Below are 19,105 nucleotides of genomic sequence, written 5' to 3'. Positions count from 1 at the left end.
TTTCCATTGTTTATAAGCAGCACTTACACAGTATGGGGCCATTTTGGGGCCATACCAATAATGGAAGATAGCCCATCTGCTGGCCTCAACTTCCCAAAATCATTATCTGCCAAAATCAAGTACAGGATTGTGATCACAAGCGCTAAGGGGTTGATCACAATTCTTTAGAATAAGTCTATGGGGATTTTGTAGATAAATCATTGGATACGTTTAATTTAAAGAATTGTGACTAAGCCCTATATTTGATAATGGAAATGTTTGTAACTGAATGCAACTGAATGTGATTTCATAATGGAAGTGAATTGGAAAATTGTTTAAATTGCTGCTCTATCTGAATCATGAAAGTTTCATTTTGACTTTAACCCTGTAGATGCCTATGAGAGACAAAACAAAATTTATGCTTACCTGATAAATGTATTTATTTCTTGACACGGTGAGTCCACGGTATCATCAATTACTGTTGGGAATATCACTCCTGGCCAGCAGGAGGAGGCAAAGAGCACCACAGCAAAGCTGTTAAGTATCACTTCCCTTCCCACAAACCCCCAGTCATTTGACCAAAGGAAAAGGAGAGAAAGGAAATAACACAAGGTGCAGAGGTGCCTGAGGTTTATATAAAAAAAAGTGTCTGAAAATAAGTGCGGGCCGTGGACTCACCGTGTCAAGAAATAAATACATTTATCAGATAAGGTTACATTTTCATTTCTTCTAAAGACACAGGTTCATTAATTACTGTTGGGAATCAATTCCCAAGCTAACCTAAACAGAAGGCACCACAGCTTGTAGAACCCTTCTCCCAAAAGAAGCCTCAGCCGAGGCAAAAAATTCAAATTGAAAAATTTGTAAAAAGTATGCAAGAAGACCATAGTAATCTTGCAAAGCTGTTCATAAGCCTTATCTTTGAGAGTCCAAGATGAAAGGCAGCCCTCGTGGAATGAACTATAACTCTCTCAGAAGACTGCAGACCAGTAATCTGAAAAACCAAACCTCAAATTTCTACATCAGCGAAAAAGAGAGGCAGTACCTTTCTGGCTCTACCAAACCTAGTTGCCAGTAGAAAAAATATTAAAAATACGCCCTTATCCAAGACGTGTACAAACATTCCTTATAAGAATAAGGGAGAAAACGTAAAGAAGGAAAAACAAGATTCCGATAAAAAGATATTCGAACCACTTAGGGCAACGAACCACCTTATCTGAAGAAAATAAGACGAAGAAAATAAGACGAATTACACTGCAAGGCGAGAGTTCGAAACTTTCCGAGCAGAATAGATAGCAAAAGAAAGAAAAACTTTCCAAGCTAAAATTAATTATCTATGGAATGCAATGGCTCACCTAAGCCAGCTGCAAAAAACAAGGGTAAGGCTCCATATGAGCAATAGACTAAAATACAGGCCTGAACTAACCAGGACCTGACAAAAAGAATACACATCTGGTACATCGGCCAGACACATGTAACAAGAAGAAAATGCAGAATCTGACTCTGCCAGACACTGACAACCCTTCTCCAGACCTACCTGAAGAAAAGAGAATCCAAGGAATCCTGACCCTGCTTCCAAGAGTAGTCTCTGGATTCTCACCAATAAGGTACACGTGCCATACCTTATGGTAAAATTTACCATTAACAGGTTTGTGAGCCTGATCAAGGACACAATGACCACTGCAGAAACCCCACGCATAGACAAAACTAAGCGTACAAAACACCAAACAGAGAGTCTTAGAGAAAACAAGTTTGGATGAAGGAAGGACCCTGATCGGAAACAACACGCAGGTAAAAGAGATTCCATCTCCACAAGGCTGCATCCTAGGAAGCTCATTGTACTACCAGCTGATCCGACTCCAGTACCCCCCTATTCAAGGGTTAATCTGGAGAGACCTACAGAAAGAGTGCCTGGAGAAAAAGGCTGACTTCTCAAGAAGTCCACTCCCAGTATGCACTCCTGGAAAGAATAGAAGATAAACAGCAATAGTGAGCGTCCGCCCACTGACTGGCTAAAGAACTCCAGGTTCCTCTGAGGTGGTTGATGCAAACCACTGAGGAGAAATAGTCCAACTAGAACCTGATAACCCGGGCTAAGGCCAACTGATCAACAGAACATTGCATATTGATCTCAACTCCAAGATGCAAATAGAGAAAACAGACTTCCCTCAAATCCCTAAATTCCTAACCCGACCGGCTGGCAACCATGGGCACTATCACCCAGGAAGGACTCCAAAGTCAGAACTATGATTCTCCTGAGAAAACCTGTCTTCCAAGACAGATTCACCTGAACCCAGTACTACTAACCGAGCATGCTTAACAGCAGAACTCTTGGATGGACATGAGCAAGGGACTATAGCCAACAAGTGACCATCAGACCAATTACCTCCAAACCTTAAGCCACTGAAGGCCTAAGAGAAATGTAGAAGGAGGCAACATGGAAAATCCTTGATATTCTGACCTCTTGTCAGAAAAAAGTTTAGAGATACGAAAACTATTATGGTCCCTAAGAAAAACTACCCCTGACATTGGAACAAGGGAACCCATGTTCAAATTCACTTACCATCCTTGGGAACGAAGAAAGGACAACAAGATCCTGAATGAGAGTTGCTTGTTGGAAGGACTGTGCCTGAACCAATATGTTGTCCAGGATGGGCACCAAACTGAAAGTGTTTGACAAAAGGACAAATCTCAGGAGCTTGAAGATGCACGTCCTCCAGGTCTATGATCATCATGAACTGACCCTCTTATTTTAAAAGAAGAATCGAACCAAAGGAATCTATTTTGAAAGGGAGATACTCTGAGAAAACTAGTTGAGACACTTAAAGGTCCAAACTATGATGGAAAAAAAAAATACCCACTTTTCCGGGAACCACTAACAGGATGAATAGAATCCTAGATCCTGTTGTCTTACACGAAAACTGGACTATCATTTCCAGGGAAAAAGGTCCCAAAAACAATGAGGAACGCCTCTCTGTTATCTGGTCCGCATATAAAACTGAGAGATGGAATCTGTGTCTGAGAGTAAGGGTCTGGTTCTAGTTAGCAACTCTGAGGCACTAAGTCCGCAGCCAAACCGGGAAATCTCGTACCCATCTCTGAAGAAAAACAGAGAACATCAGCCCCCCAATAGTTCCTGTATTGGAGGTAAACCCTACACGCTAAAATAGACTAAGCTGCAGGTCTCTAATTTGACATCCTTCTGGTGGTCGGAAACACCCCTCGAAATATCAGAAATTTACCTCTTAGATCAGGATCAAACAAGGTCTTACCCTTGTAAGAAAGCACCAGAGATCTAGACTCAGAAGAAAAAAACTAACGGCTAGATTACGAGTTTTGCGTTAAGCTGAAAAAGCAGCGTTAACAGGTCCTAACGCTGCTTTTTCACTACCGCTGCTATTACTAGTCTTGCAGGTTTAGGGGCACCGCACACTTATTTGGCCTTACTGCAAAACGACTTACGTAAACTTCGTAAACCCTTTTTTCTATGGGACTTCCATAGCACCGGTATTACGAGTCTGTCCTGGGAGGCCAAAAAGTGAGCGGTACACCCTCTACCGCCAAAATCCATAACACATTCTAAAGTCAGTAGTTATGAGTTTTACACTACAACACCGTAGCATAAAACTCATAACTAAAGTGCTAAAAAGTACACCCATAAACTACCTATTAACCCCTAAACCGAGGCCCTCCCGCATCGCAAACACTATAATAAAATTTTGAAAACCTAATCTGCTGCTCCGGACATCGCCGCCACTAGAAGAAACATATTAACCACTAAACCGCTGCACTCCCACCTAGCAAACACTAGTTAAATATTATTAACCCCTAATCTGCCGCCCCTAACATCGCCGCCACCTACATTATACTTATTAACCCCTAATCTGCCGCCCCCAACTTCGCCGCCACTATATTAAATTTATTAACCCATAAACCTAAGTCTAACCCTAACCCTAACACCCCCTACCTTAAATATAATTTAAATAAATCTAAATAAAATTACTATCATTAACTACATTATTCCTATTTAAAACTAAATACTTACCTATAAAATAAACCCTAAGCTAGCTACAATATAACTAATAGTTACATTGTAGCTATCTTAGGGTTTATTTTTATTTTACAGGTAAGTTTGTATTTATTTTAACTAGGTAGAATAGTTATTAAATAGTTATTAACTATTTAATAGCTACCTAGCTAAAATAAAGACAAATTTACCAGTAAAATAAAACCTAACCTAAGTTACAATAACACCTAACACTACACTACAATTAAATAAATTAACTAAATTAAATACAATTAAATAAATTACATTAAATTAGCTAAATAACAAACAAAAACACTAAATCACAGAAAATAAAATACAAATTACAGATCTTTAAACTAATTACACCTAATCTAATAGCCCTATCAAAATAAAAAAAGCCCCCTCAAAATAAAAAAAACCCTAGCCTAAACTAAACTATCAATAGCTCTTAAAAGGGCCTTTTGCGGGGCATTGCCCCAAAGTAATCAGCTCTTTTACCTGTAAAAAAAAATACAAACAACCCACCAACAGTAAAACCCACCACCCACACAACCAACCCCCCAAATAAAAAGCCTAACTAAAAAAACCTAAGCTCCCCATTGCCCTGAAAAGGGCATTTGGATGGGCATTGCCCTTAAAAGGGCATTTAGCTCTTTTGCAGGCCCAAACCCCTAATCTAAAAAATAAACCCACCCAATACACCCTTAAAAATCCTAACACTAACCCCCGAAGATTCACTTACCGGGAGAAGTCTTCATCCAAGCGGCAAGATGTCCTCAACGAAGCCGGCAGAAGTGGTCCTCCAGATGGGCAGAAGTGGTCCTCCAGACGGGCAGAAGTCTTCATCCAGACGGCATCTTCTATCTTCATCCTTCCGGCACGGAGCGTGTCCATCTTCAAGACATCCGACGCGGAGCATCCTCTTCAAACAGCTTCTTGATAATGAATATCTCTTTAAGGGACGTCATCCAAGACGGCGTCCCTTAGATTCCGATTGGCTGATAGAATTCTATCAGCCAATCGGAATTAAGGTAGAAAAAATCCTATTGGCTGATGCATCTTGGATGATGTCACTTAAAGAGATATTCATTACGAAGAAGCCGTCGTTTGAAGAGGATGCTCCGCGTCGGATGTCTTGAAGATGGACCCACTCCACGTCGGAAGGATGAAGATAGAAGATGCCGTCTGGATGAAGACTTCTGCCCATCTGGAGGACCACTTCTGTGCATCTGGAGGACCACTTCTGCCGGCTTCGTTGAGGACATCTTGCCGCTTGGATGAAGACTTCTCCCGGTAAGTGAATCTTCGGGGGTTAGTGTTAGGATTTTTTTTAAGGGTGTATTGGGTGGGTTTATTTTTTAGATTAGGGGTTTGGGCCTGCAAAAGAGCTAAATGCCCTTTTAAGGGCAATGCCCATCCAAATGCCCTTTTCAGGGCAATGGGGACCTTAGGTTTTTTTAGTTAGCTTTTTATGTGGGGGGTTGGTTGTGTGGGTGGTGGGTTTTACTGTTGGGGGGGTTGTTTGTATTTTTTTTTACAGGTAAAAGAGCTGATTACTTTGGGGCAATGCCCCACAAAAGGCCCTTTTAAGGGCTATTGCTAGTTTAGTTTAGGCTAGGGTCTTTTTTTATTTTGATAGGGCTCTTAGATTAGGTGTAATTAGTTTAAATATCTGTAATTTTTTTATTTTCTGTAATATAGTGGGTTTTTTCGTGATTTAGCTAATTTAATTTAATTTATTTAATTGTATTTAATTTAGTTAATTTATTTAATTGTAGTGTAAGGTGTTATTGTAACTTAGGATAGGTTTTATTTTACAGGTAAATTTGTCTTTATTTTAGCTAGGTAGTTAGTAAATAGTTAATAACTATTTAATAACTATTCTACCTAGTTAAAATAAATACAAACTTGCCTGTAAAAAAATAAATAAACCCTCAGCTAGCTACAATGTAACTATTAGTTATATTGTAGCTAGCTTAGGCTTTATTTTATAGGTAAGTATTTAGTTTTAGGAATAATTTAGTTAATGATAGTAATTTTCCTTAGATTTATTTAAATTATATTTAAGTTAGGGGGTGTTAGGGTTAGACTTAGATTTAGGCAGCCACGTTGGGGGCGGCAGATTAGGGGTTAATAAATATAATGTAGATGGCGGCGATGTTGGGGGCAGCAGATTAGGGGTTAATAAGTATAATGTAGGTGGCGGCGGTGTCCGGAGCGGCAGATTAGGGGTTAATAAGTATAATGCAGGTGTCAGCGGCGGCAGATTAGGGGTTAATGAGTGTAAGATTAGGGGTGTTTAGACTCGGGGTTCATGTTAGGGTGTTAGGTGTAAACATAAAATGTGTTTCCTCATAGGAATCAATGGGGCTGCGTTACTGAGCTTTACGCTGCTTTTTTGCAGGTGTTAGACTTTTTCTCAGTCAGCTCTCCCCATTAATGTCTATGGGGAAATCGTGCACGAGCACGTATAACCAGCTTACTGCTGACTTAAGCAGCGCTGGTATTGGAGTGCAGTGTGGAGCTCAATTTTGCTCTACGCTCACTTCTTGCCTGTTAACGCCGGGTTTGTAAAAACCTGTAATATCAGCACTGCATGTAAGTGAGCAGTGAGAAAAAACTGCTTGTTAGCACCGCATAGCTCCTAATGCAAAGCTCGTAATCTGGACGTAAGAGTATTTGAAAAAACAAATGCTTTGTGTGAGGCCTAACTCACGGCCTTCAGGTTATGAAACTGACTCACAACACAACGCACCGCGGGCTAGCACAGAGAAACCAGAAACTTAGCCACTGGCTTAATGACCAGTATGGTAACATCAGAAATAAAAAAATTAACTAGGATCCTTAATTCCGTTCTGGTTCTCTTTCAAAGACTCAATTAGAATCAGACAAAACATTGCACCAAAAGATGTTGCACTTGCCACAGAGGCAATACAAACCTCCATATAAGTCTTTAGCTTAGACCATAGGTCCTAAACGAGCAGCTATTCTCTATAGGGATCGAAATTCTCTAGCCAGAGTAGAAAAAAGGCCTCTACTACTAAAGGCACCGTGCACCATGATATTTAATGGAGACAGAGACAGGAAAAATCTTCTTTAAGGAGACAGGAAAAAAGAAATTACTACTGACTACTCCCATTCCTGAATAAAAACTCCAAGGGCGGACTGGAACAGGAATCACTTCCACAGAGAAAAAAAAACATCAAGCAACTATGAATTTGATGAAATTCCATGGGGTTGACAATGATAGGCGTATCGGAGTCGCCGTAGAAGCCAAAACCTCCTTAAACAATACACGAAGGTGATCAAGTTTAAATCTGAAGAATACCACTTCAGCAACAGAAAAATAAATTATACTATCCGACTCTGAGATTCCACCCTCGGAGGCTACCAAAGTATCCTCATCATATCTATGAGGAAAGACAACCTGTGTAACAGCAAGCGGACAGAAACCCTACTATCTGAATCTCTAATTTTTCTCTTGTGATATCCCTTATTAAAGGAAAAGCAGATAATGTCACAGGAATTGCAAGAGATACCTGGGCATAACCTTCTGCAAGCAAATAACCCCTCTAGGAGATTGAGAGGAACCGCAGGCACTGCATGTGACGCCATAGAGGCTAGGGACGTTACAGGAAGAGCTGTGACACTGCCTAAACAGCATCATCCTGGGAGACAATGGGCTCAGAGACAAACTCTATCTTCAAGTGAAAACATGTCTGAAAAATTATTGTATAATGTTTGCCCTATCAAATAAGGAACAAACCAACAATTCACATACACTGCTTGCGCCTTACTGAAGGTAAGCCAGCGTGTAACAAGCAACAGAGTTCTTTTCTAAAAGAACACAGGGCAAGGATAGCAATATTTAAAAATGTGGTAAATATTGTCACTTAGATAGCTGACGCTTAATATACAAAAACATATCTGCTTTAACAAAGCAAGCCGCACAGAATTGCATAGAGAAAAATGATTGCACCTAACATACCATCATGATTGTCAGAAACCTGTCCTGATACAATAAAAAACATATACTTCATTTTATTATGAAATGAAACTGTCACTTTAACCACTGAAAGCTGGTAAAAGTCAACACAACGTAGGAAATAAGAGCCATCCTACAGAAGGCTCAGTAATAAAAATATATCTTTGTTGAAAGTATGAATTTTAAAATAAAGGACTAAAACTCCAAAACCGTTGTCCTAGGAGCCATAAAATGATTAACTATCCTTAATCTTAAAAATATGGCACATCGCTGTCATACCTGAAAACTGCTCTCCCGGACTGCAGAAATCACTGAACAGTGTCCTCTTAGTAAAGGAACATAAACCGGTAGATTATGAATGCCGCTCCATCCCCATGTCTGAGGACGTTGGCGGAGAGAAAACCCCAATGAACGTAGACGCCCAAAATGGCGCCGCTCTGCTTTGGAGAGGAAGAAGGCGGGAACTAAAAACTCGGCAAGGAAATGAAGCGCACATTATACATCGCGCTTGATTCCGCCGGTAGCAATTCAAACAACCTTAGTTTAGTACAGGCAGCAAAAAAAATAAAAATAAATTAGCTACCTATTAATCCCTGACTTCTCCCCCATAACTAAGGCGCCGTTAAGGAAGACAGAGCGCACCTTCCTAACAGTCTCCGTGCGGGATACTGAGAGGCTGTCTCCTCTAACGAGATGCAGCCCTTAACATAGCACTGCACCGCATTCCAAAAAATTATGATATATAAACCTTTCTTTTATTGAGCCAACATAAAAGGTTAACTGAACTCCTTCGTTGCTGTATCACATTATAGTGCCTGCCCCTGCCATAAAACATCCATACTAAGGATGCAAAGTCCCATATAAAATACAGAGGGTTCTTAACCCCTTCAGTGCCAGCCTCCTCCCAGAAGACCAGAAGGCACTTACCTGTATATCCAGCTGTCCGGCAGGAGGACAGCTCATCCGGCATGAGAGGATGCCGCTCCTCACAGAGACCTGTTAAACAAAGAAAGAACAGAGTAAACCTACTCAGGCTTTCTATACCAGGGCAGCAACATGTGAGAAAAACTCAGCAAGGCCCACATCACAAGTTCCTAACTGCTTTAAAGTCACCACTGCCCTACTGAAGAGACTAACGTGGAGTATGGCTAGACCTAGACTGTTATGGAAGATCAGGGCAAGCCTGCCCTGACTTCAAAACAAAAAAATCTTGATGGGGGGGCGGAGTCAGCCACATAAGAGAATGGCCGCATATTCACATCGCTCTGGGAATAACCTCTTTAATACTAACTATGGATGTTACATCTGATTGAATCTAACTCCTGGAAATCTGTGGGAACTACTACTGATTCTCAATATTGCACAGGATGTCACATACATATTTATATCGATGCAGCAGCCTTAACCCAGGACCAGAGATCCATACAGTTTCTGCATTCACGGCAGCCATTTTCTCACCCGCGTGGTGACAGAATCACACTACTCCTCAACAGCGGTTACTGTTACTGAGACGTTTTTTACACCGATTATGGAAGATCTTGCGTCCTGGGAATGAGAGGTACATTCACTTTTAAGGGACCGCCTAGCTGCATTGGAACAGGAGTTATGCAGGTCCCTGATACAGCATATTCCCATAGAGACCCTGGGGGAAACCGAGTCACTGGACACAGAGGCATGCTTGAACACGAGTGCAGAAGGAGATCTGCTGGAGTTGCGCAGGAGGGAGGATATTTATTACTCGGACGCTCAGATTAGCCCCATTACACCAGCCCAGAGCTCTGCCTTACCTGATTGTTACGCATCTCACTTCCACGCTGAAGAAGTCACTGCAACAGAGATTTTCTTCAAAGCTCAGCAGCCAGGATGTACCCCGAAAGCTGGCAGATTCATGTGCCTGAACGGGTCTTGGGGATCATAGAACACAAGCACATAATTTCTAAAGTCTGGAGAAAGACTCCAGTGCCACTGCCCCCTCCGTGAAACGGTGTAGGTTGAAGGGGAAAAAGGAAAAACTTTAACTACAATTCTGCATCACTCATCAGTTTGAATACTGTGGGGTACCTTTATGAGGGCATCCAATGTTTGAGTTTTATGGTATCCCTCTGAGATCTACAATTTATATGGGATAAGCTGATGCAGATTTAAATGGAGCAGGGACATAAAACACTTCTCTATTGAGATCTACTCATGCGCTACACTAAGCCTCGAGAGACCTTTTAAAACTAAAAATGGTTATGCTATTAATGTTTCCTATATCTACTATACTGCTTTTGTTTCTATGTTTGAGATGCAGTTTGTTTTAGTTTTTACATGGGATGCACTTAGTATTTTGGTGTTCCTCATATTTACCAGGTAAGCATGTTAAGTAAAAGGAGCCTCAGAAAGCAGGAGTTGGTTAATTGTATGTAACTCTGAGCGATTGGGAACGGTAATTCTGTTGTTATCCGTTCTTTATGTAGCTGAATCTTGTCGCTCTGGAGAATTTGAAAGAACATATACAAGTGTTTGCTTTAGAGCTAAGCTTGCTCTCTATAAAACTGACGATACTACTGATCTGATTTATATAATTCACTTTAACTTAAACTAAATATTTTCTTAACTGGACTTGTGTCAATAGATAGTTGCTCTAGTTTCAAGAGTGATTTTGTTATATTGCTTAATATTGTTAACACATACAGGCCCACTTATCAAGCTCCGTATGGAGCTTGAAGGGCCGTGTTTCTGGCGAGTCTTCAGACTCGCCAGAAACACAACTTATGAAGCAGCGGTCTAAAGACCGCTGCTCCATAACCCTGTCCGCCTGCTCTGAACAGGCGGACAGGAATCGCCAGACATCAACCCGATCGAATACGATCGGGTTGATTGACAGCTCCCTGCTGGCGGCCGATTGGCCGCGAGTCAGCAGGGGGCGGCGTTGCACCAGCAGCTCTTGTGAGCTGCTGGTGCAATGTTAAATGCGGAGAGCGTATTGCTCTCCGCATTTAGCGAGGTCTTGCGGACCTGATCCGCAGTGTCGGATCAGGTCCGCAAGCCCTTTGATAAATGGGCCTGATAATATGTTTATAGGTGTCTCATAGGTTTGTCCATAGTTGAGAAAGCTACCTTGCAGCATTTTCAGGAGCTAAATTTTACAGTTCACTATTCTCTGCCTGATTTCATATAATTGAGCCCTTGCAGGGGTGGTTGGGGTAGTTTTCCTCGCACTCTCCCAAACCAGTGTTTATTTAAGTTTGGTGTAACAAGGTAATGCCCATATGAATATAGTTCCTCTACCTCATTGTGTACCTTACCATTACTGTGGGGTATATTTGCACAATATTTGAAGGCGGTGTGTGGTTGCTTTGTATACATCCTCTCTCCTGCACTGATTCAACACAATGGGGTTCTATCCACACATAATCATAGGAGGGTTTAAAGTTCTCTACGGTTTCATGGCACTATAGTTTAATGTGGTGCTTCTTCTCTTATAATATGGCTGACTATATTTATAAATCATGTGAGCTCTTACAAACCCCTATTCCTGACTGTACTTGTACATGCATATTAATCCCCCCTCCTTTGTTTTGTTTTTTTCTGTCTTTCCCTCACTACCCTGATAGGTAATAGGGTTGTCTATGATCAGATTTTGTATTTGCACATATTACAAGCCTGCTTTGTTACTAATGTATCAACTAAGCAAAGACTTAGCGGTTCATTGGCCCTGTATAATATCTTCATATTTATGGTCTCCTTGATTAGATGATTGCTATTCGGCTAAGTGTTATAAGTGTTGCCTCTTGCAATAATACTCTTTTATTGTTTAGAACAGGTACCTGTTTCGGGGTATAGGGCCCGTACCCAGACATCAGGTCCAACATAGTTTGTTTTTTTTTAAATAGAAAACTAAACTTTGCTGTCGTAGTGATGACTACAAAAGTCTTTTCATATTGAGGCAACACTACCTTGTTTTGAGGAGATTCTAGCCCTATGTTGCATCTCAAGAGTATACACATCTTGATTTCCACCCCTTGCCCATTAAAATGTTTACAGATATAGTACAACAAACCCACTAGTATCTCTGGTATTAGTGGGACCTATAGGAGCTGTTCTTCAGCGCTGTAAAACTAACTTTATATCTCTTCCTCTCCAAGTGTATGTCACACTGACAAGTTTGATTTCAAGTAAGTCTTCCCCTGATCCAGCTGTAAATCAGTCCATACTTTTTATCCCTAAAATCCACCACAATTAATATAAAGCCCCCCCCCCCCCCCCAAGCAATGAGTCTCCTAGATTTAGGAGAACTAAATGCGCGGTTTCTCTTGCCCATAACGCAATTTCAATTACTCCCTTAGTACTTATTTTCTTTTACATAATACCATAGTATGGAATCCATTCTCTTTATTCAGATCAGCAGGTCTGATCAACTGTACCTACCAGCTAAGTCTTCATTTCTAAAGCATTTCTCAGGGGCCTCCTTTAAGACCACTGAGATTAGGGCAAAGCCTGTAAGTGTCTCGATATTTAAGTTTGAAGGCTCTACTACGGATTCTATTTATTACTAGGGGAGTTTATATTATACTATATTATATAGAATACATTACATCCTACATTTCATATTATATCTTGTACTTTTTTTTTTAGTTTTATGGATGGTTAAACTTATTTGTTAAAATTAAGGAAAACTGAGGTTGATTTAACGTTACCTTGCTATATGTGCACTACTACAATTTGAACATCTTACAATGCTATATATTACAATGACCTTTTGTATTGTTGCCATTTGTTTTATACTGGCTGTTTATGCAGCAATAGTGTAATGTTTTAATTTTTTCTTCCTCAATAAAAATTATAAAAAAAAAATAAAAAAAAATCTTGATAGGAGAATCTTTAACAGACACCTAATTACTTCACCTCCTCCTTGCACAAGAGGCAAAGAGAATGACTGGGGGTTGTGGGATGGGAAGTTATACTTAACAGCTTTGTTGTGGTGCCCTTTGCCTCCTCCTGCTGGCCAGGAGTGATATTCCCAACAGTAATTTATGATCCCGTGGACTCACTGTGTCTTAAGAAAGAAAATACAATTAAAGTAACACTAAAGTTAAAATCAAACTTTCATGATTCAGACAGAACACACAATTTTAAACAACTTTGTAATTCACTTCCATTATTTAATTCTGCTTAGTCTTTTTATATTCACACTTTCTGAGGCAGCAGCTCCTACTGAGCATGTGCAAGAGTTCACAGTATATACATATATGTATTTTGTGATTGGCTGATTGCTGTCACATGATACACAGTTAAGCACATTTGCAACTTATCTACTGTAGCGAATCATGTATGCTCAACCAAGCTAAATGCTGAAAACATACGCATTTCTAGTGAAATGCTTGTGCAATGCCGGCCTCTGCTCATTCGCGGCCAATTGGCCGCTAGCAGGGGCCGTCAATCATCCCTATTGTATCGGATCGGGATGATTTCAGTTCGTCGCCTTTTAGTTAAGGAGTAGCGGTCTTGCGACTGCTGCTTCTTAACTTCCTTTTCAGGCGAGCCTGAAACGATGGGCGTAGAGTGTAGCATCCGCTGCTTAATAAATTTACCCCATAGTCTTATCACATTGTCATTTTATTTGGATTAGACAATTCTACTACATTTAAGTGTTGTTCATACCAAGGCTGGCAATAATAACATAAACTGAGCATTACCTTTCTGTAATAGCTCCCAGTTATAAACCAAGATAAGGGACTACATCTTCACTTAAAGTAGTATTTTATTTATCTAATGACAAGGCATTAATCTATAATTAATAATGCAGATGACTAAGTTTACATGACTAATTATTTGAGCATGTATCTCCATAAGGATATGCAGCTGTAGAGATCTTGAGGTTACCTTGGACCTCTGGATAATGTGCCATAACAGTCAGACAGTACTTTAAGGTGGACGTGGTGGTTTCAGTTCCTGCTGCTAATAGGGCCACAATTGTCCATAGAAGGGTCTTCTCAGAGAAGTTGGTATCTGCATCTGGCTCCTCCTGGAAATACACAGGAAAACTATAAAGTAAACCATAGAAAGATATTTGTAACTGCATAAATGTCAGGAAGTACTGGTTAAATGAGTTACCAAACTGATAAAATATTCCTATAGGGCAGCATGGAATACCATGCAGGCAGCCAGTGCAACACGGAATACCATGCAGGCAGCCAATGCAGCACGGAATACCATGCAGGCAGCCAATGCAGCACGGAATACCATGCAGGCAGCCAGTGCAACAAGGGATACCATGCAGGCAGCCAGTGCAACAAGGGATACCATGCAGGCAGCCAGTGCAGCACGGAATACCATGCAGACAGCCAGTGCAACACGGAATACCATGCAGGCAGCCAATGCAGCACGGAATACCATGCAGGCAGCCAGTGCAACACGGAATACCATGCAGGCAGCCAGTGCAACAAGGGATACCATGCAGGCAGCCAGTGCAGCACGGAATACCATGCAGGCAGCCAGTGCAGCACGGAATACCATGCAGGCAGCCAGTGCAACAAGGGATACCATGCAGGCAGCCAGTGCAACACGGAATACCATGCAGGCAGCCAGTGCAACACGGAATACCATGCAGGCAGCCAATGCAGCACGGAATACCATGCAGGCAGCCAGTGCAACAAGGGAAACCATGCAGACAGCCAGTGCAGCATGGAATACCATGCAGGCAGCCAGTGCAACACGGAATACCATGCAGGCAGCCAGTGCAACACGGAATACCATGCAGGCAGCCAATGCAGCACGGAATACCATGCAGGCAGCCAGTGCAACAAGGGATACCATGCAGGCAGCCAGTGCAGCATGGAATACCATGCAGGCAGCCAGTGCAGCACGGAATACCATGCAGGCAGCCAATGCAGCATGGAATACCATGCAGGCAGCCAGGGCAGCACGGAATACCATGCAGGCAACCAGTGCTGCACGGAATACCATGCAGGCAGCCAGTGCAACACGGAATACCATGCAGGCAGCCAGTGCAGCACGGAATACCATGCAGGCAGCCAGTGCAACAAGGGATACCATGCAGGCAGCCAGTGCAACAAGGGATACCATGCAGACAGCCAGTGCAGCACGGAATACCATGCAGGCAGCCAGTGCAACAAGGGATACCATGCAGACAGCCAGTGCAGCACCGAATACCATGTAGGCAGCCAGTGCAGCATGGAATACCATGCAGGCAGCCAGTGTAGCACGGAATACCATGCAGGCAGCCAGTGCAGCATGGAATACCATCCAGGCAGCCAGTGCAGCACGGAATACCATGCAGGCAGCCAGTGCAGCACGGAATACCATGCAGGCAGCCAGTGCAGCACGGAATACCATGCAGGCAGCCAGTGCAGCACGGAATACCATGCAGGCAGCCAGTGCAGCACGGAATACCATGCAGGCAGCCAGTGCAACAAGGGATACCATGCAGGCAGCCAATGCAACAAGGGATACCATGCAGGCAGCCAGTGCAACAAGGGATACCATGCAGACAGCCAGTGCATTATGGAATACCATGCAGGCAGCCAGTGCAACAAGGGATACCATGCAGGCAGCCAGTGCAACAAGGGACAGCATTGGACTCTAGGCAGTGCAGATAGGTTAAGTGTATGGAGGCAGCACAGCAAGGGACAGCATGGGTAGGCCGAGCAGGGTTGCAAGGGGCAGCACTGGGAGGCAATGCAATGATGAAGTGAGGGAAAGCACATGGGGCAAGTACAATGATGAAGCGAGCGAAAGCACTGGGCAGTGCAGTGAAGCAAGGGACAGAACTGGGGGGCAGTGCAGTGAAGCGAGGGAAAGCACTGGAAGGCAGTGCAGTGAAGTGAGGGAAAGTGCAGGGAGGTAGTGCAGTGAAGTGAGGGAAAGTACAGGGAGGTAGTGCAGTAAATTGAGGAAAAGTACAGGGAGGAAGTGCAGTCAAGCGAGGGAAAGCACTGGGTGACAGTACAATGAAGCAAGGGACAGTACTGTGGGGCAGTGCAGTGAATTGAGGGACAGAATTAGGGGGCAGTGCAGTGAAGCAAGGGAAAGCACTGGGGCAGTGCAGTGAAGCTCTAACTAATGTGAGTATTAGGGACAGTATCTCCCATATAGTGACTCATTCACTAATTGTACCTTCTGCAATCAGGTCCATAAGGAAATGGAGAGGGTCAAATCTTACCAATCCCTTTAGAACCTCTTGGATTTTTTATTTCACAAAATGATACTAATTAAAAGTAACTTGAAGATTCAATAATTCCACATAATGACTAACGCTACCCAACAGGAAATAGCCAGATACATGGTCTATAAATACATAGATAGCGCAGGTATTGTTATATCATTTAATGCCTAATTCTCATCTGAATACGTATGATCCATTGAATTTGTAGATGTGGTTCTTTTTTTATTTATTTTACTACATTTACCCATGTCTCGTGTTTTTATATAACTGTGATCTGTTAATTAGTTTCATAACTATATACAAATGTACATTTTTTTTTCTATGTTTCTTTGGGGAAGGGGGAGCAAAACAAAAAATGTATGAAAGAGACAGTAAGGTCAAAATTAAACTTTCATGATTCAGATAGAGCATGCAATTTTAAACAACTTTCCAAATTTACTTTCATCATCAAATGTGCTTTGTTCTCTTGGTATTCTCTGCTGAAAGTTAAACCTAGGTAAGCTGATATGCTAATTTCTAAGCCCTTGAAGTCCAGTGCATTTTATTAGCTTTTCACAACCAGACAGTGCTAGTTCATGTGTGCCATATAGATAATATGTTGCCTACTCCTGTGTAGTTATCTTTGAGTCAGCACTAATTGGCTAAAATGCAATTTTGTAAAAAGCACTGAGATAAGGGGGCAGTCTAGAGAAGCTTAGATACAAGTTAATCACAGAGGTAAAAGGTATATTACTATAACAGTGTTGATTATGCAAAACTGGGGAATGGGTAATAAAGGGATTATCTATATTTTTAAACAATAAACATTTTTTTCAAATAGTCTGACCCTTTAAGTAGATAAAGCTGCCATTCTCGGTTTGGGACACTTGCAGAAGTACTGAACTGGTACCAAGAAAACTTCCCTTCCTAGCATACGTAACTGGGTTCAGTGATACGATGACTCACTGAACTACCTGAAATAAAAGATGAATCACTGAAGTGTGGCCAAGTCTAAATATCTATTAACTTTTATGCTTCTTGGATGAATTTATTGGCGTTCAGCAATGCGGTAGCTCGATGAGGTAATAAAAGTAACTTAACAAAGATGCTGCTATCATTACATTCTCTTTTACTCAAAGAACGTTCAACTTAAGATGTAATTCCCTGTAAAATGTTTAATTATCTGTAGTAAAAAAGTTCTGTCATTTCATTATTTTCTTTGCTTCTGAAATTTAAAGGGACATCATACACTAGATGTTTATTTGCATAAATGTTTTGTAGATTATCCATTTATATAGCCCATCTGGTAGTATTTTTTGTACAATGTATAGTTTTGCTTATTTTTTAATAACATTGGGCTGATTTTCAGATTTCTAGCCAAGCCCCAAAGTGTCAGATGTATACACGCGTTTACAGACTCCTGCTGGCTCCTGTTTATATTAGCTGCCTTTTTATTTGTGGAGGAGGGGGGAGTTACTGCTCTTCTTGCTTTCCCAGCCCATTTCACTGGGTGTCCCAGCCTAACCTAATGAACAGTGCTAAACTGAGAGCGTATAAGTAAGTCTTTATACTGGATGTTTATTATCTGTGCATATTCTTCTTTATAGTAACGTCTATTACATTTTAGCAGAATCCTAACTAAAGCCACATCTATGGGGAAACACTCATCGGATTTGACTTTTTGGGCTTTTAGGCAAAAGGAACGCTGAACTAATTGATAATCTATAGCCATCCACAGTATGTATTGATCAACTGAAACATTCCAGGAGAGAATATGAGCCAGTCTCGACACATCATGGTAGAAAGTTAAGTTGGGAGCGCCTGCACCTCCACTAAGGAGCGGCTGCTTCATTATTCTCGTGGCTACCCTGGGGTGCTTGTTTTTCCAAATATACCTATTACTTACGTGTTGGAATTTTCCTATCAGAGATTTAGGTACGGGGATGGGAAGGGCACGAAAGAGATAGGTAAGATTGGGAAGTAATACCATCTTAAACGCTGCTATACTTCCCATCCAGGAGATACAGGGGACGTCCCATCTTTCAGCACTTTTTTGGAATTGCTGTAGGAGTGGATAGAAATTGGACTCAATTATGGTAGAAATATTGCAGGATAGATAGATGTCTAAGTGTTTGATCTTTTGTTGCGACCAGTTAAATGCATGTGCTCTTTAAAGTTCTGTGAGTTCTCTGTCTGGAAAATTGATGACATAGGCGTCAGTTTTACTAACGTTAAGTTTCTAAAAACTGATTTGGCCAAAACGTTTTAGTAATTTGAAAAGAGTAGGGAGGGAGTGGGATGGGTCTCCTAGGAATATAGTCAGATCATCTGCAAATAGAGCAGTTTTTTGTGTTGTCCCAGCAATCTCGACCCCATGTATGTCCGGATTCATCCTTATCGCCTCGGCCAGAGGTTCCATAACAAGAGTGAATATCAGTGAGGACAATGGACATCCCTGCCTGGTTCCATTCGTGATGGTAAAGGCGGGGGAATGAAAGCCGAGGTGTCAAGTTCTGTCTCAGGATATCTTGTGAGAGCCTCATTGTCTGGAACAGTTGTTTTAAAGGAAGATTAGTAGAAGCCATATAGATTGAAAATATATCAGATTTATTAAAATAACAAAATACTTTGATTAAGCAAATACTTGCAGGGTATATTTAAATGTGCTACTCAGGTATGTTAAGTTCACATACGGCAGGAGTGGAAATAAACAAAGTAAGCAGAGATGCAGATTCAAAAAGGAAAGTCTTTCTCCTGGTAATAATTGAAATGCAGGATTTGCACAAGGCAGGAAACAACTTTTAAACAGGTAGCAGGTTTTAAGGTAAAGTCTTCCTGCTGGTAATAACTGAAGTGCAGGATTTGCACAAGGCAGGGAACAAACTTGTAAACTGGTAACAGGTTTAAAAGTAAAGTCTTTCTCCTGTTAATAGTGGAAGTGCAGGATTGCACAAGGCAGGAAACA

At 41.5% G+C, this 19,105-nt stretch overlaps 1 protein-coding gene across 1 annotated transcript in view; it reads right to left on the bottom strand.

Annotated features, from left to right (window-relative positions):
* The window catches only part of LOC128661203 (cytochrome P450 2B19), a 192,379-nt gene that overhangs the window by 61,146 nt on the left and 112,128 nt on the right, over positions 1-19,105 (bottom strand). Inside the window, exon 7 of the mRNA XM_053715455.1 lies at positions 13,860-14,001. Within this exon, the coding sequence (XP_053571430.1) occupies positions 13,860-14,001 (142 nt within the window). The remainder of the gene's footprint in view (positions 1-13,859; positions 14,002-19,105) is intronic.

Source organism: Bombina bombina, chromosome 5 (genome assembly GCF_027579735.1).
Source record: "Bombina bombina isolate aBomBom1 chromosome 5, aBomBom1.pri, whole genome shotgun sequence".
Classification (NCBI taxonomy): Eukaryota; Metazoa; Chordata; class Amphibia; order Anura; family Bombinatoridae; genus Bombina; species Bombina bombina.
Note: the sequence above shows the minus strand (reverse complement) of the source record. Positions and strands in the feature narration are given on the sequence as shown.